The sequence below is a fragment of the Gasterosteus aculeatus genome, chromosome 20, assembly GCF_964276395.1.
Source record: "Gasterosteus aculeatus chromosome 20, fGasAcu3.hap1.1, whole genome shotgun sequence".
Classification (NCBI taxonomy): domain Eukaryota; kingdom Metazoa; phylum Chordata; class Actinopteri; order Perciformes; family Gasterosteidae; genus Gasterosteus; species Gasterosteus aculeatus.
In genome coordinates this window covers 3,790,920-3,806,988 of record NC_135707.1, presented here as the reverse complement: position 1 = coordinate 3,806,988, position 16,069 = coordinate 3,790,920, and the positions used below count along the sequence as shown (strand labels likewise).

At 48.8% G+C, this 16,069-nt stretch overlaps 1 protein-coding gene across 1 annotated transcript; it reads right to left on the bottom strand.

The window, feature by feature from the left end:
• Positions 1-589: 589 nt before the first annotated feature.
• onecutl (one cut domain, family member, like) lies at positions 590-14,506 on the bottom strand. The gene is made up of 3 exons (XM_040166372.2): positions 14,082-14,506; positions 12,200-13,608; positions 590-5,662 (listed from the first exon to the last, which is right to left on the bottom strand). Exons 2-3 carry the CDS (start codon positions 13,239-13,241, stop codon positions 5,352-5,354), a joined length of 1,353 nt encoding a protein of 450 aa, XP_040022306.1. The 5' UTR covers positions 13,242-13,608; positions 14,082-14,506; the 3' UTR covers positions 590-5,351.
• Between the last annotated feature and the right edge of the window lie 1,563 nt (positions 14,507-16,069).

Sequence of the window (16,069 nt, the reverse complement as noted above, 5' to 3'; positions counted from 1 at the left end):
ATGGCGACGGCCACATTGACGAATTAAATCCCCGAAAACCGTAGTCCACAAGGCATCCACCTCCCGTATTAAGTCAATGTTTCCGACACTAACCAGCATATATTATATCATTTTTTCTCTCATTAAACAAGCACCTACAGCCAGCTGCTAGCTAGAGGAGCTAATCTAAAGCTCACTGCATGCCTCATCCGTTTAACACACACCTAAAGCTGTTTACCGTCCTTATGCTGTGCTAACGGAAGAAATAAGAAATAAAATAACATGATTTCGAACAGTAACATCATTCCATAAATCAGAAAAGTATTGTAAAACAGCACCAGCGTGTTAACATTACATTGTAGAGAGCAGCAGATATTAAATACTACTGCGCATTTGTAATGGGATCAAGTGTAACATCACTAACTGGGTTTATTAAGGGGATTTCTTGCATTTGTATGAACATAATGGAAGTTAAGAGTACAGTTTGTGACTGCAAAGACGGCCTGCTGGATAACAGCATTTTGCCTGTTGTTGTCCGTCTTGGCCTTTAGAGACCCGGAGAGGCGAGCACCTGGAGGAAGGTCAGAATAAAGTCAACAGGAGGCCGCGGTTGGGTTACAAATGAGTCATTTTTATTTTTTTAGTGCAACATCACAACAAACAATTTTCACATGAGGTATTCAAAGGGATTTTCTTTAGTTGTTGATACAAAATGTCCCACCATGATTGACGTTTAAAGTGTTGTGTATCTTTTTTTTTTTTTTTAAAGCCTTTGGTTGGTTAGCCACATTCATTAGTAAGTCTAACACATGGACAAGAATGGCACGATAAAGCATGGTGGGTCGAGTCCAAGCTGAGGAAAGTCAGACTCGGTCAAATATAATATTTCCCTCAACTCTTCCCCGTTTAAAGCTTTTTGTATGGATTTAATTAATTCCTACTTACAACAGTGGGATCAAACAGTATTTCAACTACACTAAACATTTGGAAAAAACAGGTGTTGAAGGGGTGGCTTACAAATGTGGAAAAATAGCTTCTTTCTCCTCCGACCTTTTTTATTTTTGGATGAGCGCTTGATTTTTGGGCTTTTCTGTTACAGCAAGTCACATGATTCTATTTTTTTGAAGAAGAAAAAAAAACAAGGAATAGGCAACGTTTGATTACAGCAAGATCCTCCTTGCTTGGATTGTCACCTCCCTTCTTTTTTTGGTCTTGAGAATGATTTTATTTACATACAGAACATGTATCGATGGGACACGAGCATACTGGACTCAAGCTTTGGCTGGACGGGGGCCTTGTTTGGCCCCTGTTACGGATTGATTCCAGCACATTTGGTTTTTGGAGTAAAAGGCGTGAAGAAGAGACGGATGGACAGACAAGATAGATAGATAGATAGATAGATAGATAGTCAGACACCCTGACAGGATGGATTCTTTGGTTAAGGAATATCTTTGCCACACAACATCTCACACAGTTGAGGTAGATGGGTAAAGTCTTCATGTACACATGGGGGGACGTGGGTGGGGGGGGGGGCACCGGGGTTTACAGAGTCATAAGACTTCCATCTGGAGACACTGCCTCATGTCAGTTTCTCAGTTCCAGCTCAGCGTAATACTGTTTTTTCTGTGACATAAATAATCAGCAGGCGGAACCTCACTGGTGCTTTTCTGAATCCTCTGAGTGCTACGATAGCTCTGATAGGGAACCACTAAAACTACCCATGATGCACAACCCGTCAGCAGTTACCCATCGATCTTTGGTTATTGTTTCTTTTTTTGGTTTCAAACATTATTATTTATTTTTTTTGGTCTTTTTTTAACTGTGAAAGTAAACATCAGCTTTCCGTTCGGCTATTTCCTCATTCACGCTGCTCTTCGAACGGCCTCGGCTGCCACAGACTCGTCTTTAGAGTAAAAGTCACTAGAAAAGCCACTAGGGGGCGCCGCAGGCTCAAATGGCAATGCTGATTCACCCCCCCCCCCCCCTCCCCATCTGTACAGAAAGGGAAGAGCTTCCCCTCTTGACACGGAGGAGCAGAAGGTGGCTCAATACAAAAAGCTCTGTCTCCATTTTAGGCTCCCAGTCAGAGAGACAAAGGGAAACCTGAAAGGTGTCACCTCTGCTTTGATACGATGACGGTGGTCTGCAGAGGTTTGGGGGACGAGCCTCAAAGCTCTTGTATTTGTATTTCTTTTTTCTTCCCCCTGTAGAGAGCCCCCCCCCCCCATCACACACCTCCCCATCACATCCCCCCATCACATCCCCCCTCGCTCTCAGCATGCTTACAATTGTTGCTCATTAAAGTTTAATTCGGCTCCATGCCCCACTACTCCAACACCTCCTTTTCCTCAAACAGCCCCCCCCCCCCCCCCCCCTTTCCATGTCTCCTACACAAACACACACACACAACGGATGATTCAGCCTCCTCTCTGATCTCCCCGCCCACCCGCCCCCCAACTGAATGCCCCCTAAAGCCCACAGGTCTGGCCAGGAGCGGACCCCAGACCAGATACCCAGAGAGGAGACGGGATGAAAAAAGCCTCCCCTTTGAAGTCCACGAAAAAGTCGATGGCCTCTTTCATGACCGCCCGTCTTTCAAGTGCACGCTGTGAAGGGGGCCCCGGCAATCCGCCCCCCCCCCTCCCAACGTTAAAGACATAGGAAGAGAGAGGGAGAGGATTGCGAAAGGCAAAGCTAACCTTGCCACTCTTTGGCAGCGTAACTTGGGACCGGAGGATCTGTTTTTCTCCTAATTTAGGCATCCGCAACAAATGCAGGAAAAATCTAATCGCATGTGCCTGAGGAAGATACTGTGGGAAACCAAACACCCCAAGAGAACCTGGAATGAACTCCAAGAAGCCCCGGTGATCAGGAAATGAATCCCAGCGCTGTCGTAGGGCGGCGGACGCCTGGTAACATAAGTACCGGAGCCCTACCCGATGAAGAACATACTCGAGAAGGATAAAAACTACGAATCTGAGATGCGTCATAGCTAGATGAGGAATGAACCAGAAGAAACCAAGAAGGCCGCAGACAAGCTCTGACACCTTAAGGTCCAGGAACAAAACCTAAAACCATTAGACAAAGGAATAAAAAATCCAAGATCCCCATAAGATAGGGAACACGCTGTACGAACCTTGAAGGTCCAGGAACTAATACTAAAGGCTTTAGAACCCAGGAACCTAAAATCCAAGAAGCCCAGAAGAGGACAAACACACTTTAAGAGCCTCAAAGGTCCGGGCACAAACCATCACGCCTTTAGCACCTAAGAACCAAACATCTGAGATGAGAAACACACTTTAAGAACCCTCTTGGAACTGAGACAACTGGCAGAAGGGCTGAGCATGTGGGGGACGGTGAGACGGAGTTGGACAAAGACAGGAGTGTCTGCGCTGCACTCGGGATGGGGGGGCAGGTGAAGGTGGCGGGGGGGGGGGGGGGGGGGCACTCAATGGTGGCTTCGGAACACAACTTTACGAGCAAGCTGTGAACCTATGGGATGCCACATCATCGTCGTTATTATTGTTATTATTCATAGCATTATTTATAAATATTATCACAACATTCAAACAAGCTTTGGCCGTGGCGTTAAGAGCGGACCGCAGAGACATTTGCAAGAGTAAAGAAATCCCCATTATTCTACAAAAAAAAAAAAGCAAAACAAAACAAAGGCCAGGCCTTAAAGATAGAGAGAGATACGCAACATCACTGGGTGGGTCGGGCTGAATTGGGGGGTTTGGGGAATGGGGGGGGGGGCGGGTCAGGGGTCAGGGGTCGGGGGGGGGGGGGGGTTAAGGATTCAGGCCGTACATTCAGGGAGGCAATGTTAATCTTTGGTATTACGATGGGATTCTACAGCTAAAAGTGCCCATCAGAAAAAGTCTTCAGTTTCACACAGACATACAGAGCATTGTTAAATAAATACTTACAGTATATAGATAGCATAAATAAATAACCAAATAAATAGAGGAAAGAAAAAAGAAAAACAATAAATACACAAATTCAGTAATAAATACATTGATCAGATCAGCAATTGCATTTGAGACGTTGTTGGTTTGATTTAACTATTGGCTATAAGGAGGCGTGTTAAAGCCGTTCCTTTGTGGACCAAAAAAATGACCTTGTACGTCAGCGGGGCTGAAACAAACTGCCCCGCGCTTCCATCGTGCTTCTATAAATAGAGCGATGTGCTTGAAATCTGTACAAAAAAGGGCTGAAAGAATCACATTCCTCCATTTTCTAGACATCTGTAAAAAAAAAAAGAAAGGTTTTGTGATTGAGGTGTTATCTGGAGGTGAGTGGAAAGACAAAATACTACAATGTCACTATACATTGTGTCGCTCTTCACCGCGGAGCCTTCGAGTTCGATGGTTCTTTTTCATTTTTTCACTTCTTTTTGTTTTTGGCTTTGATTTGAGAGTCGAAAAAAATGGCTGTGGAGCTTTCGATTGGAAGCTCAGTCAGAGTCTTAAAGCTAGACAGTTGCACCGACGAGTCCGTTTCTGCATCCTACTTGTGTTTATTGATTCCGGCCCGGCGTGCGAGATGCGGCGCGCACCCCCCCCCCCCTGAAACCTCTGATTCATTCAAGGGGGGACCGTCTTCACAAAATGCAGGAACGGTTCCTGTGAAGGGTAAATGATTGACAGCTGGGAGTCTCGGACGCTACGTAACCCTCCCGATAATTCCCGGGCTACGAATCTCGGAAACACGCCATCCAGTCCTGGGAACCGTCACCATGGAAACACATGCTAAGAAAGGAGAATTAGGTTCATCGGAAAAGAAGAAAAAAAAAACGCGTTTCTTTCCTCTTTCACCTTGATTCTTGAGGAAAAAACAGAATCAAAAGGACATCGGGGGAGGACTAACGTCTTTGGATGATGGTGAACACTTTGATTAAGAAGATACACAATGGAGCTCGCCGCCTGTGAGCGAAACGGCACCTCTTGATTCTCCACATTTGGAGAGACGACAATAGATTAGAAGGTACACCAAAAAATGCATCCTCCTGTAATACCCTCATTATCTCTAATCTAGATAACCAAAATAATGCAATGAGATGGCGTCTATGTAAGGGTGTGAGTCAAATCATCTTTGCACCCTGGACTATACAAGCAGGGCCTCTCACCCTGCGGTCATATCACTCTGGGTTATCGCCCCCCTTCTATTTCAAGGGAGCGATCGACTTTGGTTGGGAAAAGAAATGCTTCATCCTCGTAACACCACCTACAACGGCTCGGCTCCGTCGCTCCTTCTGATAACGAGGAGGACATTTAAGACGGCTGATCTCTGCCTAGACCAGTCTACGTGCCCCCCTTGCTCCCTTCGGTCGCCCCTCCTCCCCGCCGCGCCTCCCCCCCGGCGGTCCGTCATCATGCCGTGCTGCAGGACACCGCGGAGGAGGAGACGCTGGAGCCCGAGGAACCCGTGGAGGACGGGCGGCCCTCGTCGGCCCACTTGTTGACGTTGCGTCGGCGGGCGTTCATGAAGAAGTTGCTGACGGTGGAGAGCTCCAGGCCCAGCTGCTGGGAGATGGTGATCTGCAGCTCTTTGGTGGGGCGGTGGTTCTCCCTGAAGATGGCCAGGAGGGTGCGGCGCTGCAGGTCCGTGAAGACCAGCCGCGTGCGCTTCGGGCCCTGGTTGCGCTCCAGCTTGCTCTGCTCCTGCTCCTTCCGCTTGCAGGCTGCAAGCGGATGGGGGAGAAGAAGAAGAAGAAGAAGAAGAAAAAAGGTCAGCTAACGGAGCGGCTGGCTAACTAGGACAAATGGATTAAGAGGAGGGAAAGTGGATTTGTTGAAAGAAAACAGATTAGCTAAGCAACTTTGATTAGTTAAAAGAGATGAATCAGCAGCTTGTTTCGTTGTGCAGTAAAAGAATCAAGATGTTCAACCCATCACATCCTATTTACAGTGAGCCGCTGTGGGCTGCTGGGAAGAAATGCTTCATTCAGGCCAAAGCTCTGTGTGGTTTTTCATTACACTCTTCAGTGTGTTTCTGTACACGTGTCTGGCCTGGAGACAAAGTGCAAAATGCGCCGTTCCACTAATAATATATTCCAAATAATTATATCCAAACGTACAAAGTGATGCGTCCTCAGTTGCTGTGACGTGACTTCTGCAGCTTATTTGTTGCTGGAGAACGTATTGGTTCTGGCTTTTACGTTTTAAAGTGCAAACTAAAACAGAGAATATAACAATAAGGCCAAAGAATACACCCAGAAACATATATTTTTCATGCCACAGAGGAAACATTATCTCAATGTGAAAGTCGGCCATGTTGGAACTTTTTAAGCGGCGATAGAGGTGATGAGGTCTTCTGGTAATTTGTTTTTTAATGCTGGTCTCGCTTCCACCGACCTCAAAACAACAAGGTCTGGGTTAAACACCGCTGCAGCTGCAGCCACCCGTCCAATTATGTAATCAATATTTCCTCAAAAAAAAAAGAGTCTGCGGTTTCAGAAGAAAAGGACGTTCGGCGGAGAGGAAGGGGAAAAAAAAAAAAGCCTGATGATTGTACGAGCTCAGACTCCATTTTGAGAATCAGACGAGCATTTTGAATTCAGGCCGCACGTCGCTGTCTGCAAATCCATCGCTGAACCTTTCACCTCCAACACGCTGTAATTCTGTATTTACAGGAAACACAACACCAACCTCTGCCTTTGTGTACGAGCCAACCCCCCCATACCCCCCCCCCCCCCACACCCTTTCTCCTTCCATCTCCATCTCCTGCCTCTCCTCTTTCCCTTAGTGGACACTTCAACATCATTAGTTTCTCATGAAAGTCATTTACATGTGGCGGCAGTGAGTGAGTAATAATCACTTTAGGGGGAACTAATTTATTTTCTATTAAAGCCGGGTTGCGTCCTGGGTGAGTGAAACAAGCGGAGTCATCATTGCCCCGGGTGTTTAGAAGCCTTAAGTGGACTAAAACATATTTGAGGGGAGTCGTGCAATTACCTAAATGCACACTTTTAAGAGGTTTCAATCAGAGCCGTGAGCGGCCGAGCGACTGTTTTGCTGATGGTATCAAATGTGTTTCTGAGTGTAAGCACTGTTGTATGTGCAGACAACACAACAGGGCATGCACATCAGCACACACACACACACACACACACACACATATGTGCAAAGGGGGGACCAGTGGATTGGGGCTGGACCAAGTCTGAAAATGATTTTAAAAAAAAGTTTTCATTCTATTTGGCTTCATATGATGAATGTTTTTAATGGAGCTGCAATCATTATTCTACTAATTGATGAGTCCTTCTACGGAGGGTTCCATTTTGATATTTGATTAATTAAGAACATTTTCAGGCAAATATGTTGGCAGATTGTGTTTTCAGCCTCTCAAAGATGGAGACATCGGGGGGTTTTTAAAATCCTATTTAAATGAAATTTTTTTTGTTTGGATTGACAAAACAATATATTTAAGTCATCACCCTGGACTGAGGTCATTTTCCCCTATTTGCTGACATTTTATGGACCAAAACTATTATATCAGCTATTTGAGAAAATGATTGGCAGATAAATCGATGATGAAAATAATCTTTTAATTTAAACTTTATTTATTTGAGAATTGAATTAGATTTTAATCCACGATATATCAGAAAAATCAATCAAGTTCTTGAATGTCATATTTTCTCTGGAGAGATTATTCAAACCTGCTTCCTCCCTAAATACATTTTGTCTGCACACGTTTTGCAGATTTAAGTGTCTGTATAGTCCGACAATGCAGGAAAAGGCGGAATGCAGCAAAGGAATCTCATAAAAATATCACCTTATTTTAAAAATCTCGCTGCACTGGCAGATTTCCTGAGTTTCATCTCTTACTGTTGAACAAAATGATTTGATCAAAATGAAGAAATCAAACAGCACCAATAACCTTGAATTCCCATATTTCAAACCACACAAAACACACACACACACAAAACACACACACACACACACACACACACACACACAACACACACACACACACACACACACACACACAGTCATATTCAAACATCGTGCTGCAGACATACATTATATAAACCACAGCTGCCTTTTTTTTTTTTTCTTTCTCCCTCTTCTCAAAAAACAGCGCTGAGTCGATCGATTGATTGGCTTACATCTTCCCATTGAGAAACAGCTCACGCGGCGAGGGATGATGTTTACTGTATGACCGGCTCTTCACTCCTCAAACTCACAGCGGAAAATTTCTCTCATTAGCCGAAGCGCTTGAGAAATAAGTGTGACCTTACTGCCGTCTTTTCCACACGAGTGCCGTCACAACAGCAGCGTCAGTGACGGGTGGCGGCCCGCGTGTGTGTGTGCGTGCGTGTGTGTGTGTGCAGACGTGTTGGACTTTGGCGGCGGTGGCATCCAGCTGAGTTTCTGAAACTCAAGCACTCAGCATGAATAAATCTGGCTGTGATTTCCCCGTGTCTGCGATCATTATGCGAGGGAAATGTTTTGACTGGGGGGTGCGCCCTCGTCGGCTCCAGATTACAGGTGCCTGTTGGCTTTTGGGCCTCCACAGCTCGTTTGCATTTCTGAGAGTTATTGACCCACGCATCATTAAAATCCAAACGGGCCAAGATGTCAGCGGCATGTCAATATCACTACAAGTGAAATTATTCTTTTTTTTTTTCACCCGACGCTACATTTCTCAGCGGCGTTACACCGCTCCACCGTCGCCGATATTTCTGGAGTTGGGGGTTGGGAGGCGAGCTGCGGCTGAGGCCGATATACAGCGGTGCACTCTCGCCTCATGTAGTAATGAAAGGGATGACATGATGGTGCTGGCTAGCTCGCTCGCAAGCGTGGATTTATGGCCTGTTGGAGTCGGGGTGTCCTCCTCCTCCTCCTCCTCGTCCTCCTCCTCCTTGTCCCCCATCCGCCTCGTCCCCGGCTCCCTTTCTGACCATCATAACGCCGAGCATTAAGTAAATGCTTCCCTGTCCTGTAATCATGTGTAAAAGGCGCACGATTAGCATGCTATAAATCGCCGGCGTTGGGGCGACTCCTGGAGACATAAATATTCCCCCATAGGCTTCTTATGATCGTGGGAACGGCCCCTAATCGTGATGTATGCCCCTGTCTCGTGTTGCTGAAACGAAGCCCTTTCCCTCCCCCCCCCCCCCGGCGACTCAAACTACCCCTGCACCCCCGCACACCACCAGCCCCTCCCGGCCAGAAGAGCCCCCCCCCCCCCCCCCCCCCCACGCCCGCCCCCGCCCGCAGCCCCCAGCCCACCCCCTGCTGATTTCTTGGGCCAGGGGCTGATAGAAATTATTGATTAAATCTGTGCAGCTCAGACTCCTCGACCCACAGAGGCTGGTTAACCCCTTCAGCGCCGGAGTAGCGGGAGCTGGAGGAGCTAGATTTAAAAATAAAAAAAACAAAAAGAAAACAACCGAAATAAATAAAGAACTCTGTTTCGTTAGGTGTTGGCCGTGTAGGCCCGCTATGCAAATGGCAAATCGGCTTTGACCTTTGAGCCTCGCCAGGCAGAAGGCGAACTGTAGGCAGCGAGAGGTGGACGAGGAGCCGCGGCTTTCAATTGCTGTGGGGGTGGTGCAGGCGGTGGAGCCGACACGTAAACCGCATTGACCTTTCTTATTCATTTAGACCTTTAGTCAAGGGCTTCGGCCATCATCTTTAAAGTTATGGTCTGTGAACCCCCCCCCTCCACCCAGCCCATCCAAACCCTCCTTGACTTTAAGTGTCAGAGCACGGCCATGTGGTCTTTATCCTGCCTTCTCCTCTGACTAAATCCTGATTGCCTCCTCCACAGCCGGCGGGTTGGGTGAGAGATGCATCTCATATACAGCAGTAATCCATAGAGCAAACACACAAACACACACGCACACACACACACGAGGTACTGCGGATAAATCCGAGGGACCACCTCCTTCGTGTTTAGCAAAGCGTCTCTGCAGAATGAAATTAGTGAAAAAATAAAAAAAATGAAGAAATACAAAATGGCAGCGGCTGCGTTTTCCAAAAGTGGTGTGAAGCAGCGACGCGCAGGTATGGAAATAACACGAGACCGGAGGGCCTTCCTGTGTATTTAAGCGACTGCCGCATTAAGGAGGATCATCTTCAAACTTGAGGCGTGGAGCAGAGGGCACTTGAGCTATCTTCAGACTGGGGAGCGCAGGGCACCACGCATTCTAATTCCAGTCTCGGCTCGCCGATGCGGCCGAGGTGTGTGTGTGTGTGTGTGTGTGTGTGTGTGGGCAAGAAGTGCTGCTCTTTCCCATGGAAATCAATACAGGCTTGTAATTAAACAAAAGGGGGTTGGCCAGAAGAGGGGTGGGGGGGGGGGAACAACAACCCCCTTCGGAAAGTAGGTTACGTAGAAAAAGTGCCGAGCTGTCCAAATCGTGGCTTTGCCAATAACTAAATATGCAATTGCAGAGTGTGTGGGAGCAGCGCTGTCCGACATTAGCACACTTCTCTGTGTAGGGGACCTACATTTTTCACAACCCCGATTGATCGGCTGCTCCGGCGCGTTAAAAAAATAAGGTTTGGGAGAGAGGAGGAGACGAAAAGATGCTGCGAACGAAGACAGCGTGATTCGCTGATTAGACGAAAACAAATCTGCTCAAATGGGAACAAAAGACGTGTTTTTTAATCACAATGATTAAGGTCTTTTTTGTCTTTGTGTGACAGGAAGAGGCACTTTGCATATAAAGTCGCAGGATTAGATTCATCAAGAGCCAACATTTCTGTTAAATTGCAGAACCAAACCCCAACCAAACCCCCCCCCAGATAACTCATCTTTAGATAAGCGGCCCGGGTGCGACGTACACATGTGCTCTCAGAGCCGAACAATCAAGGATCAATAATTGTGAAGGGATTGCAAGAGTGCACAATCATTACCTATGAACTCTTTTGTGTTGTTGGGCTTAATCAGCGGCGCTGCTGACAGAGAGCGAAAACGCGGTGATCAAGTGGGCAGACTCACACACACGTAGTCCTCACAGACCCCCGCAGTGAGCAGACCACTCACACACGCACACACACGCAGACACACACACGGGCGCCTGTGCTCGTCTCACATTACTGTGTTCGCTCGGATCTCTCTCTGTGCTCCGTGTATCAGATGGGCCCTCGGTCCCTGTGGAGGGACAACACTGTAACGGGGCCCTGAGCAGCGCGTGCTGTCGCGTCGTCAATCCACTTTCCCCCGAAGAATATTAAATGTCAGGCAGCAGATTACAATGTGCCTTTCAGGAAGAAGAAATCCTGCAAAATCTGCATCAATACTATCAGCCTCACGAACAAATATATTAATATATTTATAATCATTAACATCAATTTATTACTTCATTCTTTATGTTTATCAAATGTGAGAAAAAAATTGAAATTATTAATTTGCAAATAATATAAAACAATGCAGGTGCAGTAAATTCTCCCATTTGAGGAGCATTGAGTGACTTTCATTGATTATAAAAATAGATTCATTTTCTCTGCAATAACCTCTTGTAGTCCCAGAGATGACTTTTGCAAACCTGCGAGCAGGGCAGCGTTTGTATTTAGCCCGGCGGTAATTGCCCTCGGTGACGACGTTGATAAAAGACGTCTGGCAGGAGCTCAAGTCTCATTTGCATCAGCCGCCTTGCCAAGCTCAACTTTAACCGCGCGCCGGGCCGACACAAATCACTGCTCGGATTAATCAATTGTTTCAGAGTGGCATACCTGCGCAAATTATTTTGTGGGCTTCAAAAAGCGATTAAATTGCCAGCCGCTGCTCCCGCTGATCTTCATGGTTCATTTAAGAGGAGGGCAAATGTCTGTGGCTTTGTATTTTTTTTTTTTTTTTTTTACTGTACAAATCAATAAGAGCTGTTTGGGAGCAGAGTAAACAAAGGAATGGCACATATGGCCGTCTCCGACTCAAACTGTCCTCAATGTGCTGCTAAGTTCCCATTGTCCAGGCTGTTTGAGACAATGGACGAACCAGTGGCGCGTTCACAGCGGCGTGAGGAGGAGGAAACATCTCTGTGATGCTTTTGCTTTTCCTCATGTCTCACCCTGAGCTGCATACTGATTGCTGGACAGAAGAATTTTTTGCGCGTGTTTGTGTTTGGAAGACATGGAGAAGGAAGGTGTTTGGGGAAAACAAGGAGAGAGAGTGTGTCTGTTTGTTGTTTCTCTACGTGTGTGCGTGTGTGTGCGTGTGTGTATGTGTGTGTGTGTGCGTGAGGCAGATAGAGAGCAAAGCCAGGTCTTACCCTCCAGCCGGAGCGAGGCCATTCTTTGAAACTCGGGTTCCTGCAGCCAGCGGGACATCCGCTTAAAGGTCTCGCGGCCGGACTTGAGCTTGCCCCAGGGCTTGGGGTTCCTCAGGAGGTCAGACAGCGTGCCCTGTGACCTACACAGAACCCTCTCGGCGAAGATGGCCTGGGGGATGCTGTACCTCTTCAGCTCGGTGATGATCCTCTGGGCCACGTCCCTGGTGTTGATCTCCTCCCCGCCGCCGCCGCCCTGCGAGCCCGGCAGCATCCCGTCGCCGGGCGAGGACAAGGCGGACGACGAGGAGTGCAGGTGCTCGCCCATCTTGGAGGCCTGCTGGCTCGGGTGGTGGTGGGGCTGGTAGTGCTGGCCGTAGATGTGAGGGTGGTGGCCCGGGGCGTGCTGGTGAGCCTCCATCTTGTTCAGCTGATGCCCCACGGACACGTCGCCTGCGCCCAGGCCCGGTGGCGACATCTCGCGGCCGAAATCGGACGTCCGGCAGAAGAGGCTCCCCCCGTGGACGTCGTAGCCGGCGTGGAGCATCTGGCCCCCGTTGCCGTTGGGGCTGTTGCCCAAGCTGCCGTAGCCGTGCATGGAGGAGGTCAGGCCCGAACCCGTGGACGGGGGCGACAGGCTCTGGGACATGGCCAGGTCCTTGCCGTATGGGTTGTAGAAGTTGGTGCCGAGGCCCCGGTCCTCGCGCATGAGAGTGAAGCTGCCGATGACGTTGCTGACGGGGAGGCAGGGGTGGTGGTGGTGGTGGTGGTGGTGGAACTTGTCGTCGAAGGGCTGCAAGGGGGTCAGGGTGGTGTAGGTGCTGCCGGAGCTCGACGGGGAGTCGCCGCTGTAGCCCAGGGCCGACATGGAGTGGTCGAAGCCCGGCGGACGGGGCTCTGGCTCCAGGGACATTGAGGGGCCCCCGAGGGAGGGCCTGGGGAAGGCCGCCGAGAGGTCTCGCGAGTGCAGCATGGCCCTGCCGTCCTGGCTGTGGGCCAGATCGGGGTGACCATGGAGGGACATCTCCCCTAGACCCCCATCCATCTTCAAAACCTCGACAAATAAAGGATGTTTTTCTTGCACCCCCACCCTCCCCCCTCCTTCCCCCTGCCCCCCTCTCCTCTTCTTGTTATTGTTGTTCGGCAGCCGGGGCTAACAGTCTGGAAAGTCTCTCGTTACACCAGACTATGGATTTATTGATTTGTGAATTAATTGATTTCCGGGCTTGGGGGGGGGGGGGGTCTAATTAATTATCTGATAACGTTAAGTACTGTCTTCAAACTCCCTCAAACTCGCAGAAAACGAGTTGGCGAATCGCATCAGGAGCCGAAACCGTGATTTGATTCTGCTCCGCGCTGTGCGCTGATCCGCTGCGTTCCTCCCGCGGCAGATGCTTCGCTTTCTGTGCCTGCTGTTGAGACAAGACGGGCGCCGTTACTCCGGCTGCATTTTCACAACTTTAACCGTCACAGAAAAGGGGGGGAAAAAAAATATATATATACATATATATATATATTTCGTCTCATTGGATTCAAACGCCAATTTACACTCGTGCATTTACCGAACAATAACAGAATCGGTGGAGATTTTTACCCCCACACGAGAAAACACCGATGTTTGAATCACTTGCACCAAATCTCATCGAATTCTCAGATGAGATTTTTTTTCTTTCTTCCCCTTCTCATGCAAAGTTATGAACGCAGAAGAAAGCGCGCATGCGAGACGCCGGACATTAAGGTGCGTGTAAAGTGTGCGTATTTACGCCGCATGTGATCAATCCGCACGATGCGTTTACTAAACTATCAAACGCGATGGCGGCGCAGAGACACACACACGCGCACACACACAAAACGCGTGTAGACGCGAGGGCTCCCGTGTTCCTACCTTTTTATGATCCACCTCTCAGAGCGCGTCCGCGGCCGTCGTCCGTCCTGTGCATATCTCCATCTGCGTCGCCGAGCAGCCCTGCAGATTCACACAATTGGTCCGCCGCGCGCCCCGGGGTGCCACGTTCACCGAGAACAGAGTGAAAAGAAATACACCCATCCGCGGTCACAGACGGAAATCTGTGTCTGTTACTCGCACGCACTCGTCGTTCCCGATTCTCCGGGTCTTTGTTTTCCTCTCCAAAAAATCTCCGGGTCTGGAGCCCCGTGTGTGTGTGTGCGCGTTTTTTTCCCTGCTCCACACTAGCAGCGCTCCTCTTTTTCTTTCATTATCTCGTGAGATTTTCCTCCTCCCTCCCTCCCTCCCTCCGCCTGCCACTTCATCGATCTCACCACCAACTCTTTCTCCTCCTCCTCCTCCTCCTCCTCCTCCTCCTCCTCCTCCTCGGTCCTACACCCCAACCCCCCCTCCCCTCCTCCTTTGCTCACATTGACTCTCCGCTTTCAGTGCGTCACGGCCTTAAAAATCTGACAGATGTGCGATGAAATTCCTACTCCAATTAACCCTTTCTCTCCCGGGGGGAGGGGGAGGGAGGGGTGACTGGGAGGGGCGGGGGGGGGGGGGGGGGGAGGTGGAGGTGGAGATGCTCCCTTTCTCATAACCCCACAGGTTAAGCCTACTTGAGCTGATTGCATGCACAATTTATGAATTATGTGCGCACATGCCGGTCATTCTGCTGCGCTCGGCTGTTTATTGGATCTGATCAATGGGGGTTTCACGAGCTGCAGTTAATGTCGTTATGTCCTTTTTTTGGAGGGGGGGTTACGTGACAAACGAATCTGTTGTTGCTTATTGTCACTCGGAAGAACACGGATATGGAATTAAAGATGATATAAACATTTCATTTTTTTTCTTCCGTTATAATGATTTTTATTACGTAGAGTTTTGCACATATTCTGGGTTCTATTTCTGATTTCTTGTATCAGTGAAGGATTAAATTAGAAGCCCATTGGGTTATTAATGGTATATAAATCACCTGGCTTATTGACTCAAAAAAACAAATCTATCCATCTCCACTCTGCTGCGCGCCATCTTCACACCAAAACGTTGTGTTTATTGTATTTACGTGTAGTTTTTCGGACTCCTCCTGTGCAACCTTCCAGGAATAAATGCTGTCAAGTGACGCTCGTGTTCAGCCAGCTCTTAATCAGCACTCAGCACGCGCCTCCATTCACTCAAGCAGCCATCACTTCAGTCTGGAAAGTCCCTCAACAAGATCAATGCCCCCCCCCCCCCCCCCCTCCAAAAAAACCTCGACCTGCTGCTGCATCAGCATGCACGCGCAAATGCACCCGATGCCTGTAATTGCGTGTACATTCAAGTTAGCGTGCCACGTGTAGGCCATATGCTTGGATTTGTGTGCATGCGTGTGATCACAAATCTGCCCCCGCGAGAGCGCGCATGCGGGCCTCTCGTGTGAGAATAGTGTCCGTGCGTGTGCATGTTTGCGTATATCCTCCTGTTTGTGCCAGCTATCCCCTCGTGTGAGTGTAAAAAAAAAAAGCATAAATATACATCTAGTCTGCATTTCACAGGCCCGTGCGTGCGTGTTGGCCGCGCGCGCCGCAGCCGGGGAGAAACACCGACACGACGCAGCAGCAGGGAGGCAGAGCGCATACTAATCATATCTGTCTGTCAGTTTAATTTTCAGAGATGAGCAGTTCTGGCGTTTGGAAAACAGCGGAGCGGGTTGCGCGGTGTGGGACCGCCGGCTTCCCGGAGCAGATGCTGCCCTATCGATCCGCCCCGCGCGCACGCAGCCAGCGCGGAGGGAAGGATGCGCGTACGGATGGCGAGTATGGCTCGAGGTAAAAATGGTCAACGGCTGCAGAGCGAAAGAAAAAAGAGGTCGGGGTGAAAGTTCACCTTCTGTGGCTGGAAAATCCACGGAGGGAAGGTTGACACCAGAGCTGTAGGAGCCCCCC